The sequence below is a fragment of the Dermochelys coriacea genome, chromosome 6, assembly GCF_009764565.3.
Source record: "Dermochelys coriacea isolate rDerCor1 chromosome 6, rDerCor1.pri.v4, whole genome shotgun sequence".
Lineage (NCBI taxonomy): Eukaryota > Metazoa > Chordata > Testudines > Dermochelyidae > Dermochelys > Dermochelys coriacea.
In genome coordinates this window covers 532,610-557,060 of record NC_050073.1, presented here as the reverse complement: position 1 = coordinate 557,060, position 24,451 = coordinate 532,610, and the positions used below count along the sequence as shown (strand labels likewise).

The following is a 24,451-nucleotide window of genomic DNA, read 5'->3' as shown; positions in this document are numbered from 1 at the left end:
CAGCACGCCCCGCGCCCCTCCGCCCCGGGACTCCATTTCCCAGCACGCCCCGCGCCCCTCCGCCCCGGGACTCCATTTCCCAGCACGCCCTGGGGGTCGGTCCCACTAGAACTACGTTCCCCGGCGTCCGCCGCCGAGCCGGTTCCTAGCGCGCATGCGCAGTTCCTGCTTCCTGTCTTCAGTAGCGCAGGCCCGACCCGAGTTGCAGCAACGTGCGCGGTGAGCGGAGCGGAGAGGGGGGGCAGTTGGGGGGGGCCGCAGGGGGGGGGGCTCCGGGGGGAGCAGTTGGGGGGCCGCAGGGGGGGGGCTCCGGGGGGAGCAGTTGGGGGGGCCGCGGAGGGGGGGCTTCCGGGGGGAGCAGTTGGGGGGCCGCGGAGGGGGGGGGGCTTCCGGGGGGAGCAGTTGGGGGGCCGCGGAGGGGGGGGGGCTTCCGGGGGGAGCAGGTGGGAGGGCCGCGGAGGGGGGGGGCTCCGGGGGGAGCAGTTGGGGGGCCGCGGAGAGGGGGGGCTCCGGGGGGAGCAGTTGGGGGGGGCGCGGGAGGGGGGCTTCCGGGGGGAGCAGTTGGGGGGGCCGCGGAGGGGGGGCTTCCGGGGGGAGCAGTTGGGGGGGCCGCGGAGGGGGGGCTTCCGGGGGGAGCAGTTGGGAGGGCCGCGGAGAGGGGGGCTCCGGGGGGAGCAGTTGGGGGGGCCGCGGAGAGGGGGGGCTCCGGGGGGAGCAGTTGGGGGGGCCGCGGAGGGGGGGGGCTCCGGGGGGAGCAGTTGGGGGGGCCGAGAGGGGGGCTCCGGGGGGAGCAGTTGGGGGGCCGCGGAGGGGGGGGGCTTCCGGGGGGAGCAGTTGGGAGGGCCGCGGAGAGGGGGGGCTCCGGGGGGAGCAGTTGGGGGGGCGGCGGAGAGGGGGGGCTTCCGGGGGGAGCAGTTGGGGGGGCCGCGGAGGGGGGGCTTCCGGGGGGAGCAGTTGGGAGGGCCGCGGAGAGGGGGGGCTCCGGGGGGAGCAGTTGGGGGGGCCGCGGAGAGGGGGGGCTTCCGGGGGGAGCAGTTGGGGGGGTCGCGGAGGGGGGGGCTTCCGGGGGAGCAGTTGGGGGGGTCGCGGAGAGGGGGGGCTCCGGGGGGAGCAGTTGGGGGGGCCGCGGAGAGGGGGGGCTCCGGGGGGAGCAGTTGGGGGGGCCGCGGAGAGGGGGGGCTCCGGGGGGGCACCGTACCCCCCCCAGCCCGTGACCCCCCCGGCCCCCCCGCAGAGCGGCCGGCGCCATGTCCCGGTTCTTCACCACGGGCTCGGACAGCGAGTCGGAGTCGTCGCTCTCCGGGGACGAGCTGGTGGCCAAGCCCGTCGGGGGCAACTACAGCAAGTGAGCGGGGGCGGGGCGCGTCTCTGCCCCAGGCCTGGGGGGGGACAGGCCCTTGGGGGAGGGGGCGCCAGAGGTATCCTGGGGGGAGGGGCCGGGGGTGCCCAGGGTACCCTGGGGGGAGGGGTCGGGGTACCTGGGGGGAGGGGACGGGGGTGATCGGGGTTCATTGGAAGGCAGGGAAGGGGTACCCTAGGTGGAGGGATACTCTGGGGGTGTCTCTGGGGCAAGGGGTAGGTGGGGTGTCTGTGGGGGAAGGGATCCCATGGATAGAGGCTTGGCCAGCAGCCCCCCGTTTATCCACCCACCCATCCCCCCCCCCAGGCCCATCGTGCTGAGCGAGGATGAGGAGGACACCAAGCGGGTGGTGCGCAGCGCCAAGGACAAGCGGTGAGTGGGGGCAGCCGGACCCAGCAGAGGGGGGTAGCAGTGAGGGCTCCCGGGAGGCGAGGCAGCCACTGGAGGGTGCTGGGTGGGCAGCTGCCCCATTGGGGGCCCGGAGGGGCTAGGTAGATGAGGAGACTTGCAGTGGAGAGTGTGGGTCCCATCCTGCACTGACCCCTGTTGGTGGGGCAGTTGTGGGGGGCTGTGAGAGGGCCAGACCCTGTGGTGACCCCTGCTGGCTGGGCGGAGGTGGGGAGAGAGCCGGGCTAGACCCCGCACTGACCCCGGGGGTGGGGCCTGAGGGCAGGGCCGGGCCCCGCGCTGACCCCGGGGGTGGCAGCGGAGGGCCCGAGGGCCGGGCTGGACTGGACCCCGGGGGTGGGGACGGAGGGGTAGAGGGCCGGACCTTGCGCTGACCCACTGCGGGTGCAGGTTCGAGGAGCTCACCAACCTGATCAAGACCATCCGCAACGCCATGAAGATCCGCGACGTCACCAAGTGCCTGGAGGAGTTCGAGCTGCTGGGCAAGGCCTACGGCAAGGCCAAGAGTATCGTGGACAAGGAGGGCGTCCCGCGCTTCTACATCCGCATCCTGGCTGACCTGGAGCAGTACCTCAACGAGGTGGGGGTGCCGCGGCCCGGCGGGGGGGGACACCTCAATGAGGTGGCACATCCGCCGCTGCCTGGGGCCAGGGGTGTGTCCTGCGGGGGCTGAGCTTCCAGGGCGCGGTGGGGGGGGTCCGATGGGGACCCTGGCAGAGCACGGCCGGCTGTTTCCCATCATGCTTAATGGCAGGACTTGAGCTGGAGGCCATGGCAGAATAGGGGGCACAGGCACAGCCAAGGGGCAAGGCTGGGAGCCGGGGAGGGGCCGGCTGCAGGGTCTGCAGGCCCCCTGGGGCCGTTGGGCCGGGTTCTCGCTGCTGAGCTCTGTCTCCCCCCAGTTGTGGGAGGACAAGGAGGGCAAGAAGAAGATGAACAAGAACAATGCCAAGGCACTGAGTACCCTGCGGCAGAAGATCCGCAAGTACAACCGGGATTACGAGAGTCAGATCACCAGCTACAAACAGGTGCTGCTGGGGCCGGGGGTGGGCTGGGGAGAGGGGCTGGGATCTGCCCCACAGGGTCTCACCCCGCTTGTCCCCCCAGAACCCCGAGCAGTCAGCAGACGAGGACGAAGGGAGGAAGAGCGATGACTCGGAAGGTGAGGCAGGCACCATGGGGGCGGGGGGCGGGGTTGGCTGTGCTCCAGCGCTGATCCCTCCCCTTACCCGCCCCCAGGCTCCTCTTCCTCGGAGGACGATGATGATGGCGAGGGCATGAGTGCGGCCGCCTTCCTGAAGAAAAAGGAGCCCTCTGGCGAGTCACGCAGCAAGTTCCTCAAGAAGATGGAGGTGAGGGCAGTCCCTGGCATGTGGGAGGTGGGGGTGGCATTGCCCATGTGTGTGGCAGTTCCCAGCATGCCCTTGGGGGCGGTAGTGGGGGGGCCGCTGGGTTAAGGTTCATTCAGACCGCATGTGTTATGCAAGGGGGAATTCTGCACCAAAAAATTCTGTGCATGATATTTTAAAATTCTACATATTTTATTTGTCAGAACAATCGAGTCTCTTTCAATTATTTTGGTCATTTATTTCACAATGCTTTGTTAGCAGGTACGTCTGTAAAAGATTCATGAAATGTGTTCTGACAAGTATGTTCCTTACTAGGCACATTAACGCAATAATAATTTATGTAAACTACCATATGGAACCGTATTTCCCATCTCCTTCAGAAGCAGAACAAAGGCTGGGCGGAGTCAGGGGAAAGGGAGGAGCTGAGGGAGAGGGAAGGAGCCTGGGTATGAACTTGGAGGGTTGTTGGATGTGGGTGGGAAAAGTATGGAACAGTTTTTGGGGGGGACGGGGAGGGATTGTTCAGGAGCTTCCTCCGTGCAGACCCTGACTGATCGCTAGCCTTTCCCATTCAGTCAGGCACATCTGCCCTGTCCCCACCACCCCATGTGTCCTTGCACCCCCACCCACATGTTCCTCCACACCCACTCCCCCATCCCCATGTGGCTCTACACCCCCACCCCCGTTTCTGTGGCCCTGTACCCCCTCTTTCATCCCCATGTGGCTCTGCCCTCACTAAGCCACCCCTTGTCCTTATGTAGCTGTGCACCCCTTCCCCCAAAACATGTAGGCGTGCACCTCTCTCCTCCCAGTGGCCCTGCGCCTCCATTCCCATTCAGCCTCTGTCACAGTGTGCCCTCCTCCACTAGCTCTTATGAGCTGCTGTCTGACCCCCCAGCACCTCACACTGTCTGTCTCCCCATAACTCGTGTCTCCTGACCTGGCCCACAGCAAAGAAGGCAGGCTCTTTCTCTTCTTTAGCTGGGTGGGAGCTGTTGCTGTGTTCTATTACCACAGCACCCTCTGGTGGGCAAAAGGCAGAACTGCAGAGACATTTTGACAAGCTTTTTTCTGTGCAAAAAATTAAAAATATGCACAGTTTGTTAACTATATACATGCAGAGTAGCGTAGAATTCCCCCAGGAGTAGTGTGTTACAAAACGACATTGGCCTAACGTATGTTGGTCTGTGGCCACTGGAGAGCTCACATCGCTCACCTGGGCGCCCTACGCTCCCTGTCTCAACATTGTGCGCCAGTCCGGGGAGTGTTTCCCAGCATGCTCAGTGGTGGGGACCAGGCCAGGGTGGGGGGCACATTTTCCAGCATGCTTCACAGCGGATGCCAGGCTGGGGGATGGTGGGCGCGTTTCCCAGCATGCTCAGCAGCAGCACGATCTGTCTCCCCCAGGAGGAGGAGGAAGAGGAGGAGGACTCCGACGACGAGGACTGGGGCTCGTCCGACTCCGACACCGACTCCGAGTCCGACGAGGATGACGGCAAATACACCTCGCTGGCCTCCAAATTCCTCAAGAAGTGAGGGGCGGGGCCTAGTGTATCTCAGCCTGGACTCTTCCCCCACTTCCTTAGTGGCTGTGGGGCCCCCTGGGGGAGCTGTCCCAGATTCCTGGGTCCCATTCCCTGTCATGGTCCCTGGGGGAACCGTCCCAGACTCCTGGGTCCCCTTCCCAGTGGCTGGGGGTGCTATGGAGGCTTTAGAGGAGCTGTCCTGGATGCCTGGGTCCCATTTCCAGTCTCAGACACCTGGCTCTGTTCTCTGAGGGTGGCTGGCTCGGGGGCAGTGCCTGTGGGTGGGGAGTGTCGGCACTGGCGGCTTGGGGTCCCATGCCTCACTCACTGCCCGCAGGGACGAGGACAAGAAGTCGACAGAGAAGAAGCGGGAGGAGAAAGCCAAGAAGAAGCACGACCGCAAGGCCAAGAAGGACGAGGACGAGGAGGATGAGGGCGGCGAGTGGGAGAAGGTCAAGGGGGGGGCGCCCCTGGTCAAGGTGAGACCCCGGGCGGGGGACCCCTGGGGGCTGGGGAAGATGCCCCGTGGGGCAGAGAGGCCCGAAGCCCAGGCCTGACCCGCTCTCTTCCCCCACCAGGAGAAGCCCAAGATGTTCGCCAAGGGCACCGAGATCAACCACGCCGTGGTGGTGAAGAAGCTCAATGAGATCCTGCAGGCTCGTGGGAAGAAGGGCACAGACCGGTGAGTGGGGCTTCTCCCAGCATGCCCTGGGGGTGGGGCAGTGAGTCTCCTGCCCCACTTCCTGCATTCGGGGGGTGGGGCGGTGGTTTCTCCCTTCTGTGAGTAGGGAGGTGGGGCATTGGGGGCTGGGCAGGACCCTTTTCCCAGCATGCCCTGGGATATCCAGGCTGACAAGTCGGGGTGGGGGGCGGCTGTTTCCCAGCATGCCCCGGGGTGGCTGACGGGTCTCTCCGCCGTGCAGGGCGGCCCAGATCGAGCTGCTGCAGCTGCTGGTGACCATCGCGGCCGAGAACAACCTGGGTATCGCCATGGACCTCAAAATCAAGTTCAACATTGTCGCCTCCCTCTACGACTACAACCCCAACCTGGCCACCTACATGAAGGTGAGGGGGCGGGGCCTGGGGTTGGGGGTGAGACCCCAACCTGGCCACCTACATGCAGGTGAGGGGGCTGGGGCTCGGGGCGGGACCCCAACCTGGCCACCTACATGCAGGTGAGGGAGCAGGGCCTGGGGTTGGGGGTGAGACCCCAACCTGGCCACCTACATGCAGGTGAGGGGGCTGGGGCTCGGGGCGGGACCCCAACCTGGCCACCTACATGCAGGTGAGGGGGTGGGGCCTGGGGCTCGGGGTGGGACCCCAACCTGGCCACCTACATGCAGGTGAGGGGGTGGGGCCTATCCTCCCCTCCCTCCCCCCCGCTGCCCAGCCCCACGGCACTTTGCTGCCCTCTAACCTGGGCTGTGTCGCAGCCGGAGATGTGGAAGAAGTGCCTGGACAGCATCGACGAGCTGCTGGACATGCTCTTCGCCAACCCCAACATCTTCATCGGGGAGAACATCCTGGAGGAGTCTGAGAACCTGTCCAACTTCGAGCAGGTACCAGGGCCCGATGGGGCCAGCCCCGCTCAGTGTCCAGGGGGCGCCCGTGGGGGCAGGGAGAGGGGCTGGGGAAGTGTTCGGGGGGCTGTTCACCCCATAGCATCTGGGTGGCTACTGCTGATGATGGAGCCAGTGGAAATACCCGCCACAGGTTAGTGCTAGGGAAGGGGAGTGGGAGTGAGTCCCTGGGGGTGGTTACGAAATGGGGGGCTGAGCATTGGCATGAGCAGTCTCTGGGCTGCAGTGGGGGCTTGGGGCGGTGGCCTGGATTCTGGGGGTTTGGCTTTGATTCCCCCTCCCCTCCCGCCCAGCCCCTGCGGGTGCGCGGCTGCATCCTGACGCTGGTGGAGCGCATGGACGAGGAGTTCACCAAGATCATGCAGAACACGGACCCTCACTCACAGGGTGAGTGGGGAGGGGGCGTGGTGGGGCTGAGGGCCGGGGGGCTGGCATGAGTTTGGGGGATCCACTCCTAAGGAAATAACCCTTGGGGGAAGAAATGTGTGTCAGGGGGGTTCACTGGGGGGAAACGCCTGCTCTCCAGAGTACCTAGATCATCAGAAGGATGAGGGGCAGGTTGGGAGGGGTGTTTGGGGAGCCCGCTGCCCTGGGGTGGGGCGTCTGGCTGCCGGGGGGGCCCTGGGGATGGGGGGACTGGGTGCCAGGGGGCTGGGGATGGGGTGTGACCCCACCCTGCCCCCCCAGAGTACGTAGACCACCTGAAGGACGAGGGGCGGGTGTGCGGGATCATTGGGCGCGTGCAGAGCTACCTGCAGGAGAAGGGCACCACGGAGGAGATCTGCCGCGGGTACCTGCGCCGGGTGCTGCACACCTACTACAAGTTTGACTACAAGGCGCATCAGCGGGAGCAGGGCCCCGCTGGCGACTCCAAGGTACTGACCCCCCCTCTGGGACCCCGACCCTCCAGTCCCCTTGCAGCCCCCCAATCCCCCAGCAGGGCCCTGCTGGCGACTCCAAGGTACCGAGCCCCCATTAGCATCAAGGTTTTGTGGGCCCCCTGTCACTGATCTCCTCATCTTTTCTCCTGGCGGTGTTGATGTGGAGCCCTGCCAAGCCCCCGTCTCACGTTTGTTTGCCTGCTGGGGGTGCTCTAGGCCGGCCAGTCTCACTCTGTTCCCCGCAGTTGGAGTGGGGAGTTCTGGGATCCTGTGGGGGCGGTTGGCAGGGGCGCTCTAGGGGCGGTTGGTGCTCTGGGGGTGGTCAGTGGGGGCGGTTGGCGGGGGGTGCTCTGGTGGTGGTTGGCGGGGGGTGGTCGGCGGGGATGCTCTGGGGAGGTCGGGTCTCCCTCTGGGGGTGCCCCGGCCCGGCCTGGCCTCACCCCACGGCCCCGCAGTCGGAGCAGGACCAGGTGGAGAACGAGGGGGAGGACAGCGCGGCGCTCATGGACCGGCTCTGCAAGTTCATCTACGCCAAGGACCGCACGGACCGGATCCGCACCTGTGCCATCCTCTGCCACATCTACCACCACGCCCTGCACAGCCGCTGGTTCCAGGCCCGCGACCTCATGCTCATGTCGCACCTGCAGGACAACATCCAGCATGCTGACCCCCCGGTGCAGGTGAGGGGCAGGGTGTGGGGTGTCTCCCCGCAGCTCCCATGGTGCAGGGGCCGTGGGGGGCGTGGTGTGAGAGGGGAGCAGCGCAGGGCCGTGGGGGGCTGCCTCTCAGCTGCCTTTCCCGCAGATGCTGTACAGCCGCCCCATGGTGCAGGGGCTGTGGGGTGTGGGAGTGGGGGCAGGCCTGGGGCTCTGCGCGGGGCCGCCTCTCACCCCCTCTCCCCGCAGATCCTGTACAACCGCACCATGGTGCAGCTGGGGATCTGCGCCTTCCGGCAGGGGCTGACCAAGGACGCGCACAACGCGCTGCTGGACATTCAGTCCTCGGGCCGGGCCAAGGAGCTGCTGGGGCAGGGGCTGCTGATGCGCAGCCTGCAGGAGCGGAACCAGGAGCAGGAGAAGGTGGAGAAGCGGCGCCAGGTGCCCTTCCACATGCACATCAACCTGGAGCTGCTGGAGTGCGTCTACCTGGTGTCGGCCATGCTGCTGGAGATCCCCTACATGGCCGCCCACGAGTTCGACGCCCGCCGCCGCATGATCAGCAAGCAGTTCCACCACCAGCTGCGCGTGGGCGAGCGCCAGCCCCTGCTGGGTGAGGCCCCCCCGCACACAGCGCCCGCGCCCGGCCCCCCCCACAGAGCAGTTCCACCACCAGCTGCGCGTGGGCGAGCGCCAGCCCCTGCTGGGTGAGGCCCCCCCACACACAGCGCCCGCACCCGGCCCCCCCCACAGAGCAGTTCCACCACCAGCTGCGCGTGGGCGAGCGCCAGCCCCTGCTGGGTGAGGCCCCCCCGCACACAGCGCCCGCGCCCGGCCCCCCCCACAGAGCAGTTCCACCACCAGCTGCGCGTGGGCGAGCGCCAGCCCCTGCTGGGTGAGGCCCCCCCACACACAGCGCCCGCGCCCGGCCCCCCCCACAGAGCAGTTCCACCACCAGCTGCGCGTGGGCGAGCGCCAGCCCCTGCTGGGTGAGGCCCCCCCGCACACAGCGCCCGCACCCGGCCCCCCCCACAGAGCAGTTCCACCACCAGCTGCGCGTGGGCGAGCGCCAGCCCCTGCTGGGTGAGGCCCCCCCCACACACAGCGCCCGCGCCCGGCCCCCCCCACAGAGCAGTTCCACCACCAGCTGCGCATGGGCGAGCGCCAGCCCCTGCTGGGTGAGGCCCCCCCGCACACAGCGCCCGCACCTGGCCCCCCCCACAGAGCAGTTCCACCACCAGCTGCGCGTGGGCGAGCGCCAGCCCCTGCTGGGTGAGGCCCCCCCCACACACAGCGCCCGCGCCCGGCCCCCCCCACAGAGCAGTTCCACCACCAGCTGCGTGTGGGCGAGCGCCAGCCCCTGCTGGGTGAGGCCCCCCCGCACACAGCGCCCGCACCCGGCCCCCCCCACAGAGCAGTTCCACCACCAGCTGCGCGTGGGCGAGCGCCAGCCCCTGCTGGGTGAGGCCCCCCCCCCACACAGCGCCCGCGCCCGGCCCCCCCCACAGAGCAGTTCCACCACCAGCTGCGCGTGGGCGAGCGCCAGCCCCTGCTGGGTGAGGCCCCCCCCACACACAGCGCCCGCGCCCGGCCCCCACCCCCCACAGAGCAGTTCCATCAGCAGCTGCGCGTGGGCAAGCGCCAGCCCCTGCTGGGTGAGGCCCCCCCCACAAACAGCGCCCGCGCCCAGCCCCCCCCACATGCAGGCCCCCTGTGCCTGGGCCCCCCCCCTGTGCCCGGGCCCCCCCCACAGCACCCCGTGCCCGGCCCCCACGCGCTGCTCCCCACAGCCCCCTGACCGCAGCGCCAGCCCCTGCTGGGTGAGGCCCCCCCCACACACAGTGCTGGCGCCGGTCCCCCCCCACAGAGCAGTTCCATCAGCAGCTGCGCGTGGGCGAGCGCCAGCCCCTGCTGGGTGAGGGCCCCGGCCCCACGCCCCCCCCGCACAGCCCCCGCACCCGGCCCCCCCCCCACATGCAGGCCCCCCGTGCCCGGGCCCCCCCCTGCGCCCGGCCCCCCCCCACGCACAGCCCCCTGGCCCTGTGCCCCCCCCACACAGCACCCCGCGCCCGACCCCCACGCGCTGCTCCCCACAGCCCCCTGACCGCAGCGCCAGGCCCTGCTGGGTGAGCGCCTGGTGAGCGGGGCCCGGTGTCTCCCAGGCCAGGTTCCTATGCCCAATAGTGGGCCCCCAGAGCACCCCCCCAGCCAACCAGCCCCTGCCCTGGGCCGGATGGGAGCCAGGGGACCGGCCCCATAGCGCCTGCCCTCTCTCGCTGCCCCCAGGCCCCCCCGAGTCAATGCGGGAGCACGTGGTGGCAGCGTCCAAGGCCATGAAGATGGGCGACTGGCGAACCTGCCACCGCTTCATCATCAACGAGAAGATGAACGGGAAGGTCTGGGACCTGTTCCCTGAGGCCGACAAAGTGCGAACCATGCTGGTCCGGTGAGCGGGGCGACTGGATGCTGTGGGGAGCGGCTATCGGTGGGGGCCATGCGGGAGGGGGAAGGCTCCCATACCCAGCCATGGGGTTTCCCCCTGTGGGGGGCACCCTGAGCTCAGCAAGGGGTGGAGCCTGCTGTGACCCCGCCCTCTCTGCCGCTCCTTGCAGGAAAATCCAGGAGGAGTCGCTGCGCACCTACCTCTTCACCTACAGCAGTGTCTACGACTCCATCAGGTAGGGCGGGGCCTGGGGGTGGGGCCTGGGGGCGGGGGGTGGGGGCGGGGCCTGTCCCTAAGCCCCCCCTCTGTTTGCCCCCCCCCCAGCATGGAGATCCTGTCGGACATGTTCCAGCTGGACCTGCCCACCGTGCACAGCATCATCAGCAAGATGATCATCAACGAGGAGCTCATGGTGAGGTGCGGGCTGGGGTCCGGCCATGGGGGCCGAGGTGGGGGGGACGCGGGGCACCACGGGGCGGAGGGGGACACAGGGCACGGGCGGGGCCAGGGAGGGGGACGCAGGGCTGGGGCGGGGTGGGGGGGTCCGCCGGGGGGGCGCCAGGCCCTGCGCTGACCCCCGGCCCCGCAGGCGTCCCTGGACCAGCCCACACAGACGGTGGTGATGCACCGCACGGAGCCCACGGCCCTGCAGAACATGGCGCTGCAGCTGGCCGAGAAACTCGGCAACCTGGTGGAGAACAACGAGCGCGTCTTCGATCACAAGCAGGGCACCTACGGCGGGTACTTCCGGGGTGAGTGTCTGCCCCACGGCCTGCCCCACACCTATCCCCGCTCCCTGAGACACCGACCACCCCAGGGCACCTATGGCGGGTACTTCCGGGGTGAGTGGCTGCCCCACACCTCCCATAGCAATCTCCCCTGCACACCGCCCGCAGGGTACCCATCTCCCAGGGTGAGTGCCAGCTCCCCATAGCCTGCCCTCTGCCTCAAACCCCTAGGCCACGTTGGGTGTGTGGGGCGAACCCCTCCCCCGTGGCGGTTTCTAACCTCACTTCTCCCCCAGACCAGAAAGATGGCTACCGCAAGAACGAGGGCGGCTACGTGCGCCGGGGCGGCTACCGCCAGCAGGAGCGACAGGCCAACTACTGACCGCCCGGACGCCTGGGTCCTCGCCGGGGGGGTGGGGGGAGCAACCAGTGCTGTATTGGAGCCACAATAAACAGCGTGAGCGGGAGAGACGCAGCCTGGAGTTCCTGGGGGGCTGGGCGGAGGGACCTGGGGGGGAGAGGGGCAGGGCTGGGGGGGGCTGGACCCAGATGGGGGGAAGCTGCCACCTGAGGGCCCCCTTATCTCCTGGTAGCCCCCACAGGATTGGTCCCGCTGGGCGCCTCCCCCCATTCAGCCTTGCATGACGCAGGGGGGAGCCCCGTGGGGTTAATGAGTGACTGCCCTGGGGGTCGCAGTGCAATGGATTTCACTGTCCGCTGGCTCTGCCCCATGGCCGGGGGGGTTGATGCTGGGTGACCTTTGCTCACAGCCTGGCCAGCTACAGCGGGTGCAATGCTGGGGCGCGGGGGGCGCTGGCTGCAGCGGGCACGGGGGGCAGCCTCAGGCCCCCCCCCGCCAGCTCCCCATGGGGCCCAGCTCAGCTTTGATGGCGCCGTCTTCCGGCTCAAGAGTGGCTGGGAGCTGGTGCGGGGGCTGCTGGTGTTCCAGCTGTGTGCCCTGCCGGGGCTGGTGCGCCGGGCCCCCACGGTGAGACCCTGCCCTCCGCTTCCCTGGGCCGGGCCCCCAGGGTGGGACCCTGCTCCCCGCTCTGCCCTGGGCCGGGCCCCCAGGGTGGGACCCTGCTCCCCGCTCTGCCCTGGGCCGGGCCCCCAGGGGGGGGACCCTGCTCCCCGCTCTGCCCTGGGCCGGGCCCCCGGGGGGGGACCCTGCCTCCCGCTTCCCTGGGCCGGGCCCCCAGGGTGGGACCCTGCCTCCTGCTTCCCTGGGCCTGGCCCCCACGGTGAGACCCTGCTCCCCTCTGCCCCCCTGCTTCCCTGGGCCGGGCCCCCAGGGCGAGACCCGGGCCCCCACTTCCCTAAGCTGGGCCCCCATGGTGAAACTTCACCCCCCATGAGACTCCTGCTGCTTTGCAAGACTACCCCACACTATCCCCTGTAAACCACCTCTGTGGCCCGCTATGAGATTGCCCCACCCCACAACCATGTGTACCCCCTGCAGCAGGCCCCCCATGGGGGGCTGTCGATGGGGGTCACTGACTCCTGCTCTCCTCCCCAGCTGCTCTCCGTGTCCCGGAGACTGCTGGGGTGCCGGCTCTGGGGGTCCCTGCTGCGCACCTCCTTCTACGGGCAGTTCGTGGCGGGGCAGACGCCCCCTGAGGTGGGGGTCACAGTGCAGCGCCTCCATGCCCTGGGGCTGCGCCCCCTCCTGGCCGTGCCCATCGAGGAGGATGTGGGGCAGGACAAGGAAGGGTAGGGGGGGCCATCATGGGAATTGGTTACGGGGAGTCCCAGGGGATGGGGTCTTGGGGGGGCCATTGGGGATGGTCCCAGAGAGCGGGTTCCATTTTCGAGAGGTTGTGGGGGCCCATCTCTGTCCCTGTGGGGAGGGCTGGTGCGAGGGGAACTGGGGGGCCATGCGGGGGCCCAGCTCTCTGGCCCCACAGGGAGGGCTGGTGCGGGTGGCTGTGCGGGGGCCCAGCTCTCTGGCCCCGCGGGGAGGGCTGGTGCAAGGAGAGCCGGGGGGCTGTAGGGTGGGGGAGGCCATGCGGGGGCCCAGCTCTCTGTCCCCGCAGGGAGGGCTGGTGCGAGGGGAACCGGGGGGCCGTGCAGGGGCCCAGCTCTCTGTCCCCGCAGGGAGAGCTGGTACGAGGGGAACCGGGGGGCCATGCTAGGCTGCGTGGGGCTCTCGGCCCCGGGGGGACCCCAGCCCATGATGCAGCTGAAAGTGACAGCCCTGATGAGCGCTGGGCTCTGTGTGAGTACCGGGGGAGGCTCCCGATGCCCCCTTTTGTAAGGAGTTTTGGGAGCAAAAGAGGTACAGTGCTTGGCACTCGGCTCCATGCCTATGGGGACTTGAGGGGCTGGGGCCCGGACACCTGGGTCCCCTCATTGCTGCCCAATCTGCCTGCAGGCCAGGGTGGGGGCGGAGAGCTAGCTGAGGCATGCAAGTGTGACCCACTGACTAAGGGGAGGCTGGGGGAGTGTGGGGGGCAGGAAGGGGAGGGGGAGGGGTGTGGGTCATGTGGGGGAAGAAGTGGCAGGATGAGCTGAGGGAGTGCAGGGGGCATGGGGAAGGGGGTAGGATGGGGGTGCCCCTGACTCCCCCCTGGCTTTCCCCCCCAGAGGACGGTGTCGCTGCAGCTGGAGGAGCCAGGGGGGAGGTCGGAGCTGAGCACAGACAGACTTGTGGCCGTGATGGGTGGAGAGGTCAGTGGTGTCTCCTCGCCCCCCCAATCCTGCCCCTAGGGCGGCCCCATCACTGAGACATGGGGGGGGGGCTGGCTCTGTCCCGGCCTTTAGCCAGGGCCTGAGTGTGACGCTAGGGCCCCAGCCCCACCCTGCTCCCCCCACCCTTTAGCCCCTGCCAGGATCTCGACCCCTGCAAGGTCTTGGAGCCAGCCGGGACCCGCAGCATCTGCCTGTCCCAGGGGCGCTGGGGCCTGGTTGGAGGGGCTCAGCCCACCCCTCTGAGCCCCCCATCGGGGGCCTGGGCTCAGCCCACCCCTCTGAGCCCCCCATCGGGGGCCCAGCCCCGCCCCACCCCCAGATTACCCTGTGCAGATGCGGGTGCGGATTCCTTAGAGCTGGACCAACCCTCCCCCTAACGCTGCCCCCAGGAGGCGAATTTCTCCGGCCTGAGCCCCACTGAGAACCGGCACCTCCAGGCCTCCCTGCTGCGGCTGGACGGGGTCACCCAGGTCAGAGAGCTGGGGCCGCGCCCAGGAGTTGGGGGGATGCACGGGGGTGGGGCCTATCACTTGGTGGGTCTTACCATGTCTCTCCCTGTCGGGTCAACGGAGGTCCTGAGGGTTGGACGGGGCCAGACTGTCTCCCCCAGCGGGCAGTGGAGGCGGGTACAGGGGTCTGACTGTGTCTCCTCCAGCGGGCAGTGGAGGCGGGTACGGGGGTCTGACTGTGTCTCCTCCAGCGGGCGGTGGAGGCGGGTACGGGGGTCTGACTGTGTCTCCTCCAGCGGGCGGTGGAGGCGGGTACGGGGGTCTGACTGTGTCTCCTCCAGCGGGCGGTGGAGGTGGGTACCGGGGGTCTGACTGTGTCTCCTCCAGCGGGCGGTGGAGGCGGGTACCGGGGGTCTGACTGTGTCTCCTCCAGCGGGCGGTGGAGGTGGGTACCGGGGGTCTGACTGTGTCTCCCCGCAGCGGGCGGTGGAGGCGGGTACTGGGGGTCTGACTGTGTCTCCGCGCAGTGGGCGGTGGAGGCGGGTGCCGGGGGTACTGGGGGACTGACTGTGTCTCCCCACAGCGGGCGGTGGAGGCGGGTGTGCGGGTGCTGGTGGACGCCGAGTACACCTACGTGAACCCTGCGCTGACACTTGTCACCCTGGCGCTGATGGGGCGTTGGAATCGCACCCAGCCCTGGGTGTGGAACACCTACCAGTGCTACCTGCAGGTACCCCCACCTGGCCTGCACCCCCTGGGCCAGCCTCCCCCCACGGCCCCCAGCCTGGATCCCATGGCCGGCCTCCCCACAAGTTCTGCCCCCCCGAGCTTGGTGCCGCTCTCTCATAGGATTGCCTGGTGCGGCTTCGTGCGGACGTGGCGCTGGCTGAGCGTCGGGGCTTCTGTTTCGGGGTGAAGCTAGTGCGTGGGGCCTACTTGGAGCAGGAGCGGCGGCTGGCACGGGAGCGGGGATACCCTGACCCCCTGCACCCCACCTGGGAGGCCACCAACCACAGGTGAGTGGGAGAGGGGGTGGACACCTGGCTCCCCCCCACCCTTGCCACCTTGACCCCCAACAGGAAGCTGGGGCGGGGCCTGTGGTGACCCCCATGGTTTGCATGCACGTGTGGTGGGGTGCAGGACACCTGGGTCTCATGCTGAACTGCTGGAGCAATGACCCCAGGGAGGGGGAGCAAGGTTGAGGGTGCAGGACCCCCGGGCCCACGCTGGCGCTCTGTGAGCTTGGGGTGCAGGACCCCCGGGTCCACGCTGGCACTGTGTGAGCTTGGGGTGCAGGACCCCCGGGTCCTGGGCCCAGGCTGGCGCTCTGTGAGCTTGGGGTGCAGGACCCCCGGGTCCTGGGCCCACGCTGGTGCTCTGTATTGCAGCTACCAGCGCTGCCTGGACCTGCTGCTGGAGCTGGTGGCACGGGATGGGCAGCGGTGCCAGCTAATTGTGGCCAGCCACAACGAGGCCTCTGTGAGCCACGCCGTGCGCAGGTCAGTGGGGTGGGGGTGGGGGGCAGGCCCTGCGGTTACACTCCGGGGGCACGGCTCCCTCGTGCCCTGAGTGGGGGGGTGAGGGGCAGAGGCGAAGGAGGGGCATGGGGCCAGAGGGGGCAGGTGCCTAATCCGGGTCCCCTTACAGGATGGAGGAGCTGGGCATTGCCAAGGACGGAGGGGCCGTCTGCTTCGGGCAGCTGCTGGGCATGTGTGACCACGTCTCCCTGGCCTTGGGTACGTGCCCCTCTGCTGCCCCCCGAGCCTGCAATGCCCCCCCTGCCCCCTCACAGTGCACGGAGCCCCTTTGCTGCCCCCCCCCCGCTAGCCAGCCCAGGGCACTTCCCCCCTCCCCGGGCGGCCGGCGCCCCCTGCTGACCGTCTCTCTCCTGCAGGCCAGGCTGGGTACGCCACCTACAAGTCCATCCCCTACGGGGCGGTGGCGGACGTGCTGCCGTACCTGGTGCGCCGGGCCCAGGAGAACCAGAGCGTGCTGCAGGGCACCCGCAAAGAGCGGGACCTCCTCCGCCGGGAGCTCTGGAGGCGCCTGCTGCGCCACCCCTGAGGAACCCAGGCGTCCGAGAGAACCGCTGCCCCCCCACAACCCGTCCTGCTCTTTGGCCCCAGAGGCTGTGGGAGTGGGGGCCCGCTGCGAGTTGGCCAGCCTGTCGCCTCCCACCCTGCCCTGAGGGATTCTGGGAGGGGGGAATTGTGGCCTGACTTCTGGGTGTGTGGGGGGAGGGAAGGGGACACTCCTGTCCACAGCCCCCACCCCCTACTCCTAGCAACCCCCCGGAAGTGGGAACCCCCATTGATTCTGCCACTGTCTGCCCCATAAAACCAAATCATCTCACCTCATGGTGTCTGCCCCTGCCCGAGCAGTGTTTATTGACTCAACAGGGGCCCTGGGGTGGGGGGCTGGGTAGTGATGCTACGCTCAGCTCCAGCCCATGGAAGGGGGAAACTGTATCAGCCCCTCAGGAAGCGAACCCAGGCATCCTGGCTCCCAGCCTGCCCTGCTCTAGCCCCTCCGTCCGCCCCGAGCTGCAGGGGGCTGGTAGACACCGCCGGGCCCAGGTGTCCCGGCGGCCCCGGGCAATGGGCAGCAGCTGCTCCCTACGGAGCTGGGCAGGACTCTGGGAGCAGCCTGTCTGGAGGACACCCAACTTCCCCCTTCCTGCTCTGACCTCACAGCATTCAGCATCCTCTGCCCCGCCCTGCGCTTCCCGCGGCCGGGGGGTCCTGCCCCCCAACTCCACCGTCAGACGTGACTCTCAGTCAGCCAGTAAAACAGAAGGTTTATTAGACGACAGGAACATGGTCTAACACAGAGCTTGTAGGGGCAGAGAACAGGACCCCTCAGCCGGGTCCATTTTGGGGGGGCAGTGAGCCAGACAACCCCGTCTGCACTTCACTCCTCATCCCCAGCCAGCCCCAAACTGACTGTCCCTCTAGCCCCTCTTCCTCGGGGCTTGGTCCCTTTCCCAGGCCAGGAGGGCACCGGATTCCTCTGTCCTCCCACCCTTTAGCTCTCACCTGGCAGGGGGAAGGGCCAGGCCGTCAGTGGCCAGGAGCCAGAGTGTCGCCATTTACGTACCCTCGCCCTTTGCTCTGCAACAATGACACCCCCTTATCCCATCCCCTAGAGACTTACGAAATGCCTAGGGGAAACTGAGGCACCCCTACAGTATTCAGAGGAAACATTAAGAACAGTTCCACTTGGTCATACCAGGGCTTGGTGTGGGGCAAAGCTCAATGACCTGACTGGTGCGAGATGTTTGCTAAGTGGGGGTGGCTCCTGGAGGGTGTCTGGTGTGTCCCCCCCTCCTTGTGCAGGTGGGAACGGTGCCCTCCAACAGGGCCTCTTCCTAGGCTGGTCTGTCTCTCACGGGGGGTGGGGTTCCTGGTGCTTCTGCCCCTGTTAGAGCAACACAGAGCCTGTCATGGACCTGCCTTCCCCTGCTGAGCGAGACAGCTGGGGCCATTCTCCAGGGGCACCAGCTCCCACCTGGCCTCAGGGCAGGGAGGGGGCATGGGACACAGGGTCTGTCCCCTGTAGGAGGTGCCAGCTCCCATCCGGCCCCAGGGGGGACAGGCTGGCTCAGGGGACGGGGCATGGGACACGGGGCCGTTCCCCTCAGGAGTTGCCAGCTCCCATCCGGCCCCAGGGGGGACAGGCTGGCTCAGGGGATGGAACCCAGGGCCGTTCCCCTCCGGGGGGCGCCAGCTCCCATCTGGCCATGGGGCAGGGGGAATGGAATATGGCCCCATCTCAGTACCCCTCCCCCATCTCACCTTCCTCCTCTGCTGCCGAGCCTGTAGGAAGGAAAGACAAGGCCAGCGGGTGCGTGAGGACCCCAAGGTGCTGCAGGAGTGCGTCAGGAGTAGGGCGGATGCTTACCCAGAGTGCTCCGCTCACCAGCACTACCGCCGCCAAGCCAATGCCAATACCAAAGCCGGAACAGCCCTTCCACGCCAGCTGCGGCTCTGGGGAGACAGAACCATGGCCAAGTCAGTGGCAGGGTCCGGCCTAGCAGGCGAGGCTGCCTCAAGCCCCTCCTGCCCCCGCAGATTCCTGGGTCCTCACCTTCCAGGACAAGCGTCCTGGTGCGGTTCTGCTGGTGGAAGGTGGTGTTGACGATGCAGGTGTAGCTGGCGGTGGAGGAGCAGGGCACGTCAGCTGTGTGGGCGGCCCTATACAGCCCCTGGGGGTCCTTGGCAGCCAGTGTCCTGGCCCCATAGTCCCTGCCAGTGCTGTCGTGGATGGTGACGGTGGCGAGGGGGTAGCCGCCCTCTGCGAGGCATGTCAGTGTCACATTCTGCAGGGAGGGGGAGCAGGGCTTGGGCTGGAGCCAGGATAGACGATAGGGACCTGTGGGAAAGAGCCACGGGAAAAGGATGGGGTCTAAATGAGCTGTTACCACTCAAGAGGGATCTTGGTGTCATTGTGGAGAGTTCTCTGAAAACGTCCACTCAATGTGCAGCTGCCATCAAAAAAGCAAACAATGTTAGGAACCATTAGGAAACGGAGAGATAATAAGACCGAAAATATCATATTGCCTCTATATAAATCCATGGTACGCCCACGTCTTGAACACTGGGTGCAGTTCTGGGCACCCCAACTCAAAACAGATACACTGGAATTAGAAAAGGTATAGAAAAGGGCAACAACAATGATTAGGGGCATGGAACAGCTGTTGTATGAGGAGAGATTAGTGTCACAGAGTGTGGGGGAGTCCAGGCCCTGCACCCCTCTTCCTGGGATTCACCGTGACTCTCAGCCAGCCAGTAAAAGGGAAGGTTTATTGGACAATAGGAACACAGTCTAATACAGAGCTTGGGGGTACAACCAGGATCCCTCAGTCAAGTCCTTCTGGGGGAGCAGGGAGCTTAGACCCCGGCCCTGGGGTTCTCTGCGTTCCACCACCCAGCACCAAACAAACCAGAACCCCCCCAGCAGGCTCTCCCCTGTAGCCTTTTGTCCACATTCCCAGGGCAGAGGTGTTACTTCCCCCTCCCGCTCCTGGCTCAGGTCTCCCATCCCCAGGGAGCGAAACTCCCCTGCCACATTCCCAGGTCAACACTCCCCCCTCCCCACTCTGACCCGTGACCTGGGGAAGTTCAGGGACCCCTCTCCGGGACAACGCATCCGCTATCATGTTGTCACTTCCCTTCACATGGATCATGTCCATGCCATAGTCCTGCAGGAGCAGGCTCCACCTCAGGAGTTAGGCGTTGGCTCCTTTCATCGGGTGCAGCCAGGTCGGGGAGAGTGGTCCGTGTACAGTGAAGTGTCGCCCGAAGAGATCTGGCTCTAGTTTCTTGAGGGCCCACCCCATGGCCAGGCACTCCTTCTCGATGGCCGCGTAGTGTTGCTCCCGGGGTAGCAACTTCTTACTCAGGTACACGATGGGGTGTCTCTCCCCCTTTTCATCCTCCTGCATTAACACCGCCCCTAGTCCCATGTCTGAGGCATCGGTGAACGCCATAAAGGGCTTGTCAAAGTCTGGGTTTGCCAGAACTGGGCCACTGACCAGAGCCTCCTTCAGCGCCCGGAAAGCCTCCTGGCACTGCTCGGTCCAGACCACCTTGTCTGGCTTCCCCTTCTTGCATAGCTCGGTGATGTGGGGGGCTATGGCACTAAAGAGGGGCACAAACCTTCGATAGTATCCCGCCACCCCAATAAAGGCTTGGACCTGCTTTTTGGTGTGGGGAGCAGGCCAGTCTCTGATCACCTCCACCTTAGCTGGTTCCGGCTTTAGGCGGCCGCTCCCCACCCAATGGCCCAGGTCAGATACTTCAGCCATCCCCACCTTGCACTTCTCCGCTTTTACGGTCAGCCCAGCCTCCTGGAGTTGGTCCAGCACTTGTCTAACCTGGGACACATGGTCCTCCCAGGTCTGGCTAAAGACACAGATGTCATCAATATACGCCACGGTAAAACTCTCCATCCCCCTCAGTAGCTGATCCACCAGGCGCTGGAAGGTGGCCGGCTCTCCCTTGAGGCCGAAAGGCAGGGTCAGGAACTCGTAGAGCCCCAGAGGGGTGATAAAGGCCGATTTCAGCCGGGCATCTGCATCCAGCAGCATTTGCCAGTAGCCCTTTGTAAGGTCCATGGTGGTGAGGTATTGAGCTCCTAGACAAATTGGGAGGAGCTTGTCAGGCCTGGGCATGGGGTAGGCATCAGATACACTGATGGCATTGAGCTTCCGATAGTCCACACAGAACCGGATCGACCCGTCCTTTTTGAGGCCCAAGGGCTGGTGATGGCTGGATCACCCCCAAAGCCAGCATGTCCCTGACCTCTCTTTCCAGGTCCTGAGCAGTTTTCCCTGTGACTTGGAAGGGGGAGCATCTTATCGGCGGGTGCGATCCTGTCTGCACCCGGTTGACAGTCAGATTAGGGTGTCCAGGCTGGTTGGAAAACAGCTGTCAGTACGGATGCAGCACCCCCCGATCTCAGCTTGCTGGGCAGGGGTGAGCTGATCTGAGAGGGGAATTGTTTCCAGGGGTGAACCAGCTCTGGTCTCAGGGAATAGATCTACTAAAGGGCCATCTCCCAGCTCCTCCCAATGTCCGCACACGGCCAACACCACATTCCCCCTGGCATAATATGGCTTCATCATATTCACATGATACACCCGGCGGTGGTGGGCCCGGTTCGACAGCTCCACCACATAGTTTACCTCATTTCACTGCTTGACAACCTTGCACGGGCCCTACCAGGCAGCCTGTAGTTTGTTCTTTCTCACGGGGATGAGAACCATCACCGGATCCCCGGTGGCGTAGGCACGGGCCCGCACCGTGCGGTCATACCAGACCTTCTGCTTCTTCTGGGCTCTGGCCAGATTCTCCCTGGCCAGGCCCATGAGTTCAGCAAGTCTCTCTCAGAAGATCAGGACATACTCCACCACTGACTCTCCATCGGGAGTGGCCTTCCCCTCCCATTCGTCTCTCGTCAGGTCCAGGGGGCCCCTCACCCTCCTGCCATATAACAGTTCGAAAGGCGAAAATCCGGTAGGCTCCTGGGGTACCTCCTTGTATGTGAACAGCAGGTGAGGTAAGTACTTGTCCCAATCCTGCGGGTGCTGGTTCATAAAGGTTTTCAGCATCATCTTTAGCGTCCCATTGAACCTCTCCACCAGCCCATTGGACTGGGGGTGATACGCTGAGGCCCAGTTGTGCCGGACCCCACATTTCTCCCACCAGCACCGGAGCAGGGCCGACATGAAGTTGGCCCCTTGGTCTGTCAAGACTTCCTTGGGGAACCCCACTCGGCTGAAAATGGTCAGCAGCGCATCTGCCACGGTGTCTGCTTCAATGGAAGCTCAGGGCTCTGCCTCGGGGTAGCGAAATCCACCACCAGAATGTATTTCTTCCCCGACCGGGTCGTCTTGCTGAGAGGCCCCACTATGTCCATGGCCACCTTCTGGAAAGGTTCCTCTATGATGGGCAAAGGTCTCAAAGCCGCTTTCCCCTTGTCCCGGCCTTCCCCACCCTCTGACAGGGGTCACAGGATCGGCAATACTGCCGGAGAGCGGTAAAGACCCCAGGCCAGTAAAAGTTCTGTAGCAGCCTCTGCCGGGTGCGCCGGATTTCCTGGTGCCCCGAGAGGGGGATGTCATGGGCCAGGTACAGGAGCTTGCGGTGATGCTTCTGGGGGACCACCAGCTGCCTCCTGACCCCACAGGACTCCACTTCCCCTGGGGGAGCCCATTCTCGGTACAGGAACCCCTTCTCCCACAGGAACCTCTCCTGGCAACCTCTCCCCATGGTCCGTCCCGCACTGAGGTTGGCCACGTCCCTGAGCTTCCGCCAGGAGGGATCTTTCTGGAACTCAGCGGCTGGGGAGGGGATGGGGCCCGGTTCCCTCTCATTGGCTGGGTCTGAGGCCATAGCCTCTCTGAGCCGTGCCCCTCGGCGCTCCCTCCCCACCAGGGTAGGGTTCTGCGCCTCCGGTGTGGTACCCTCCCCTAGGGGCGCAGTGCCCTTGCCGGCTCTGGCTACGGGTCACCACCAGGGCGTTCTGAGGGTTGCTTGGCCAGTCCTCTAGGTCCCTCCCCATCAAAACCCTTGGGCAAAAATGGTGGTGCACCCCCACGTCCTTGGGGCCCCATTTCAGGTGTACCCTTGCCACAGGCACCTTGAATGGGGTCCCACCCACCTCATCAGGGTCAGGTAGGTGTTGGGCACCACCCGATCTGGGGCCACCACCTCGGGCTGGGCCAGCATCACATCCGTGCCTGTTTCCCAGTATCCATTGACCTTCCTCCCATCCACCTCCAGGGGAACAAGGCCCTCTCTCCGGAGGGACAGCCCCGCGCCCACCCTGTAAACTGAGAACCCCTAGTCCAGAGCCACCAGCCCTCTGGCGGAGCTGGCCTGGGGTACTCTTCCCTCCTGAGCAGGTGGTAAGCTGGCAGCCCCTCTTTCCTGGGTCGTCTGCCCCTCGTCCGGCTGGGTCCCTACCCAGTTAACCCTGGGTAGGTTGGGTCTGCTCAGTCTGTCCCTGAGCCTGGGGCACTGGGTCTGTACGTGGCCTCTCTGGCCACAGCGATAGCAGCTCAGGTCACATTGGTCCTCTCTAGCGGGTTAGAGGGTCCTGACGCCAGGCGTTCCCCTTGGGAGGGGGTTCTCTATATTTCCCCCCGGGAGGTCCCATGGTGACACTCTCTCTGCATCGTGGGGGGCCTGTTCTTTTGGGACTCCTCCCTGCTACCCCCGGACCGACTGTTCACAAACTCGTTGGCCAGCTGCCCTGCATGCTGTGGGTTCTCTAGCTTTTTGTCCACCAACCATAGCCTCCGGTCGGAGGGGCACTGTTCATACAGTTGCTCCAGTACAATTAGGTCAAGCAGGTCCTCTTTAGCTTGGGCCCCAGCTGTCCACTTGCGGGCATATCCCTGCATTTGGTTGACCAGTTGTAGGTATGTGACCTCAGGCGTTTTACGCTGACTCCGGAACCTTTTCCGGTACATCTTGGGAGTCAGCCCAAACTCACGGAGCAGGGCCTTTTTGAACAGTTCGTAGTCCCCTGCCTCCACTCCTGTCATTCGGCTGTACACCTCCACAGCTCTGGGGTCCAGTAAGTGGGTGAGAAACTCGAGCCTGTCTGCAGGGTCAACCCTGTGCATCTCGCAGGCAATCTATGTCCTCCCACTCCTTACGCTGGGCCAGGAAGCACTTGTCAAAGCTCCTTGCAGTCTTGGGTCCCCTCTCACTCACTGCAGCCGGGACCCCACTGCTCCTCAGCCTGGCCAGCTCCAGCTCATGCTGTTTCTCCTTCTCTTCCCGCTCATGCTGACGCTGCTTTTCATTTTCATCTCCCTCTCCCATTCCAGCCGCCTCCACTCCAGGGATGGGGAGCTCCGCCGGGAGGATCCCCTGCTGGCTGCCGGGGTCAGGGTGCCCTCGGTATTTGCTGGGCATTCCCCAACCCCTCCCCCAGGCATAGGTAGGAAGGGTCTCGGGATGTCCTCAGCAGCACTCTGACACCTCCCAGCCCGGTCAGGCCCCAGGGCCCACGCTGCATCCACTAGACAGCTTCCCTCAGGGACAGGGATCGGGTCGTCCAAGCGATCCCTCTCCTCCAACTGGGCAATCAGCTGTTCCTTGGTGGACCTCCCAATGCGCAGCCCCCTCTGCCTGCACAGCTCCACCAGGTCGCTCTTAAGGCATTTAGCATACATCTCTCTGCTGGCCACTCGTAGGCCTGTGCAGCTTTCCGCAGTTTCCAGGAAGAACCCCGAGGGTGCCAGTCCTTTTTGAGGTCACCACCTCCTTGCCAGCGTCGAGCTGCAGACTCCTCCGCCCCTGGGACCGCTCGCTGCAATCCCCCGGAGGACCCTGTTACTGCAAAAGTCCTTCTCTCTGGTCACACACTCCCAGGGGTTCACCATCCCCTGAAACCATCTCTCTCTGAATCTTCAGCACGCCTGTTCCACGTCAATCCCCCTTCGTTTTACTGTTCCCCAGTCACTTACTGCAGGAAGCGCCGTTCATGGGGTGCAGTAGATTCCACCGCTGACACCAGTTGTCACGGAGTGTGGGGGAGTCTGGGGCCTGCACCCCTCTTCCTGAGATTCACTGTGACTCTCAGTCAGCCAGTAAAACGGAAAGTTTATTGGACAACAGGAACACAGTCTAAAACCGAGCTGGGGGGTACAACCAGGACCCCTCAATCAAGTCCTTCTGGGGGAGCAGGGAGCTTACACCCCAGCTCTGGGGTTCCCTGCATTCCACCACCCAGCACCAAACTGAAACTAAAACCCTCCCAGCAGGCTCCCTCCTGCAGCCTTTTGTCCATATTCCAAGGGCAGAGATGTTACCTCCCCCTCCCGGGTCGGGTTACAGGCTCTCAAGTATCCCATCCACAGGGAGTGAA

At 65.8% G+C, this 24,451-nt stretch overlaps 3 protein-coding genes and 1 long non-coding RNA gene across 11 annotated transcripts in view; 3 read left to right on the top strand and 1 right to left on the bottom strand.

The window, feature by feature from the left end:
* Window positions 1-89: 89 nt before the first annotated feature.
* Window positions 90-11,402, top strand: LOC119857890 (eukaryotic translation initiation factor 3 subunit C). 2 transcript variants are annotated; one of them, XM_043517025.1, is made up of 21 exons: window positions 90-219; window positions 1,235-1,345; window positions 1,667-1,732; window positions 2,159-2,348; window positions 2,671-2,796; window positions 2,876-2,930; window positions 3,008-3,120; window positions 4,528-4,649; window positions 4,981-5,122; window positions 5,222-5,325; window positions 5,567-5,708; window positions 6,077-6,202; window positions 6,517-6,610; window positions 6,911-7,098; window positions 7,560-7,784; window positions 8,010-8,373; window positions 10,047-10,206; window positions 10,373-10,438; window positions 10,528-10,615; window positions 10,793-10,955; window positions 11,228-11,402. In XM_043517025.1, exons 1-21 carry the CDS (start codon window positions 155-157, stop codon window positions 11,311-11,313), a joined length of 2,796 nt encoding a protein of 931 aa, XP_043372960.1. In that variant the 5' UTR covers window positions 90-154; the 3' UTR covers window positions 11,314-11,402. The 2 variants fall into 2 exon arrangements, with proteins under 2 accessions (XP_043372960.1, XP_038263336.1); XM_038407408.2 differs by having other exon boundaries at window positions 4,525-4,649.
* Window positions 11,403-11,620: 218 nt separating this feature from the next.
* PRODH2 (proline dehydrogenase 2) lies at window positions 11,621-16,294 on the top strand. 3 transcript variants are annotated; one of them, XM_038404697.2, is made up of 10 exons: window positions 11,637-11,919; window positions 12,448-12,641; window positions 13,026-13,146; window positions 13,515-13,598; window positions 14,009-14,089; window positions 14,652-14,798; window positions 14,918-15,084; window positions 15,457-15,567; window positions 15,716-15,804; window positions 15,963-16,293. In XM_038404697.2, the coding sequence occupies exons 1-10, from the start codon at window positions 11,725-11,727 to the stop codon at window positions 16,130-16,132; spliced, it is 1,359 nt and encodes a 452-aa protein (XP_038260625.1). In that variant the 5' UTR covers window positions 11,637-11,724; the 3' UTR covers window positions 16,133-16,293. The 3 variants fall into 3 exon arrangements, with proteins under 3 accessions (XP_043372968.1, XP_043372967.1, XP_038260625.1); XM_043517033.1 differs by lacking the exon at window positions 15,457-15,567 and having other exon boundaries at window positions 11,621-11,919; window positions 15,963-16,294; XM_043517032.1 differs by lacking the exon at window positions 13,515-13,598 and having other exon boundaries at window positions 11,635-11,919.
* Window positions 16,295-16,849: 555 nt separating this feature from the next.
* The window catches only part of LOC119857898 (CD276 antigen-like), a 10,109-nt gene continuing 2,507 nt past the window's right edge, over window positions 16,850-24,451 (bottom strand). The window contains exons 4-7 of one of the 5 annotated variants that reach the window (XM_043517056.1): window positions 18,155-18,439; window positions 17,969-18,054; window positions 17,863-17,883; window positions 16,853-17,485 (exon numbers count right to left, since the gene is read on the bottom strand). In XM_043517056.1, coding sequence (XP_043372991.1) covers window positions 17,453-17,485; window positions 17,863-17,883; window positions 17,969-18,054; window positions 18,155-18,439 — 425 coding nt within the window. In that variant the 3' untranslated portion in view covers window positions 16,853-17,452. The other 4 variants (XM_043517055.1, XM_038407424.1, XM_043517054.1 and 1 more) reach the window with 4 other exon arrangements.
* Window positions 18,533-24,451, top strand: part of LOC122460753 — a 6,310-nt gene continuing 391 nt past the window's right edge. The window contains exons 1-2 of the long non-coding RNA XR_006282232.1: window positions 18,533-18,782; window positions 21,128-21,131. This is a non-coding gene — a long non-coding RNA (uncharacterized LOC122460753). The remainder of the gene's footprint in view (window positions 18,783-21,127; window positions 21,132-24,451) is intronic.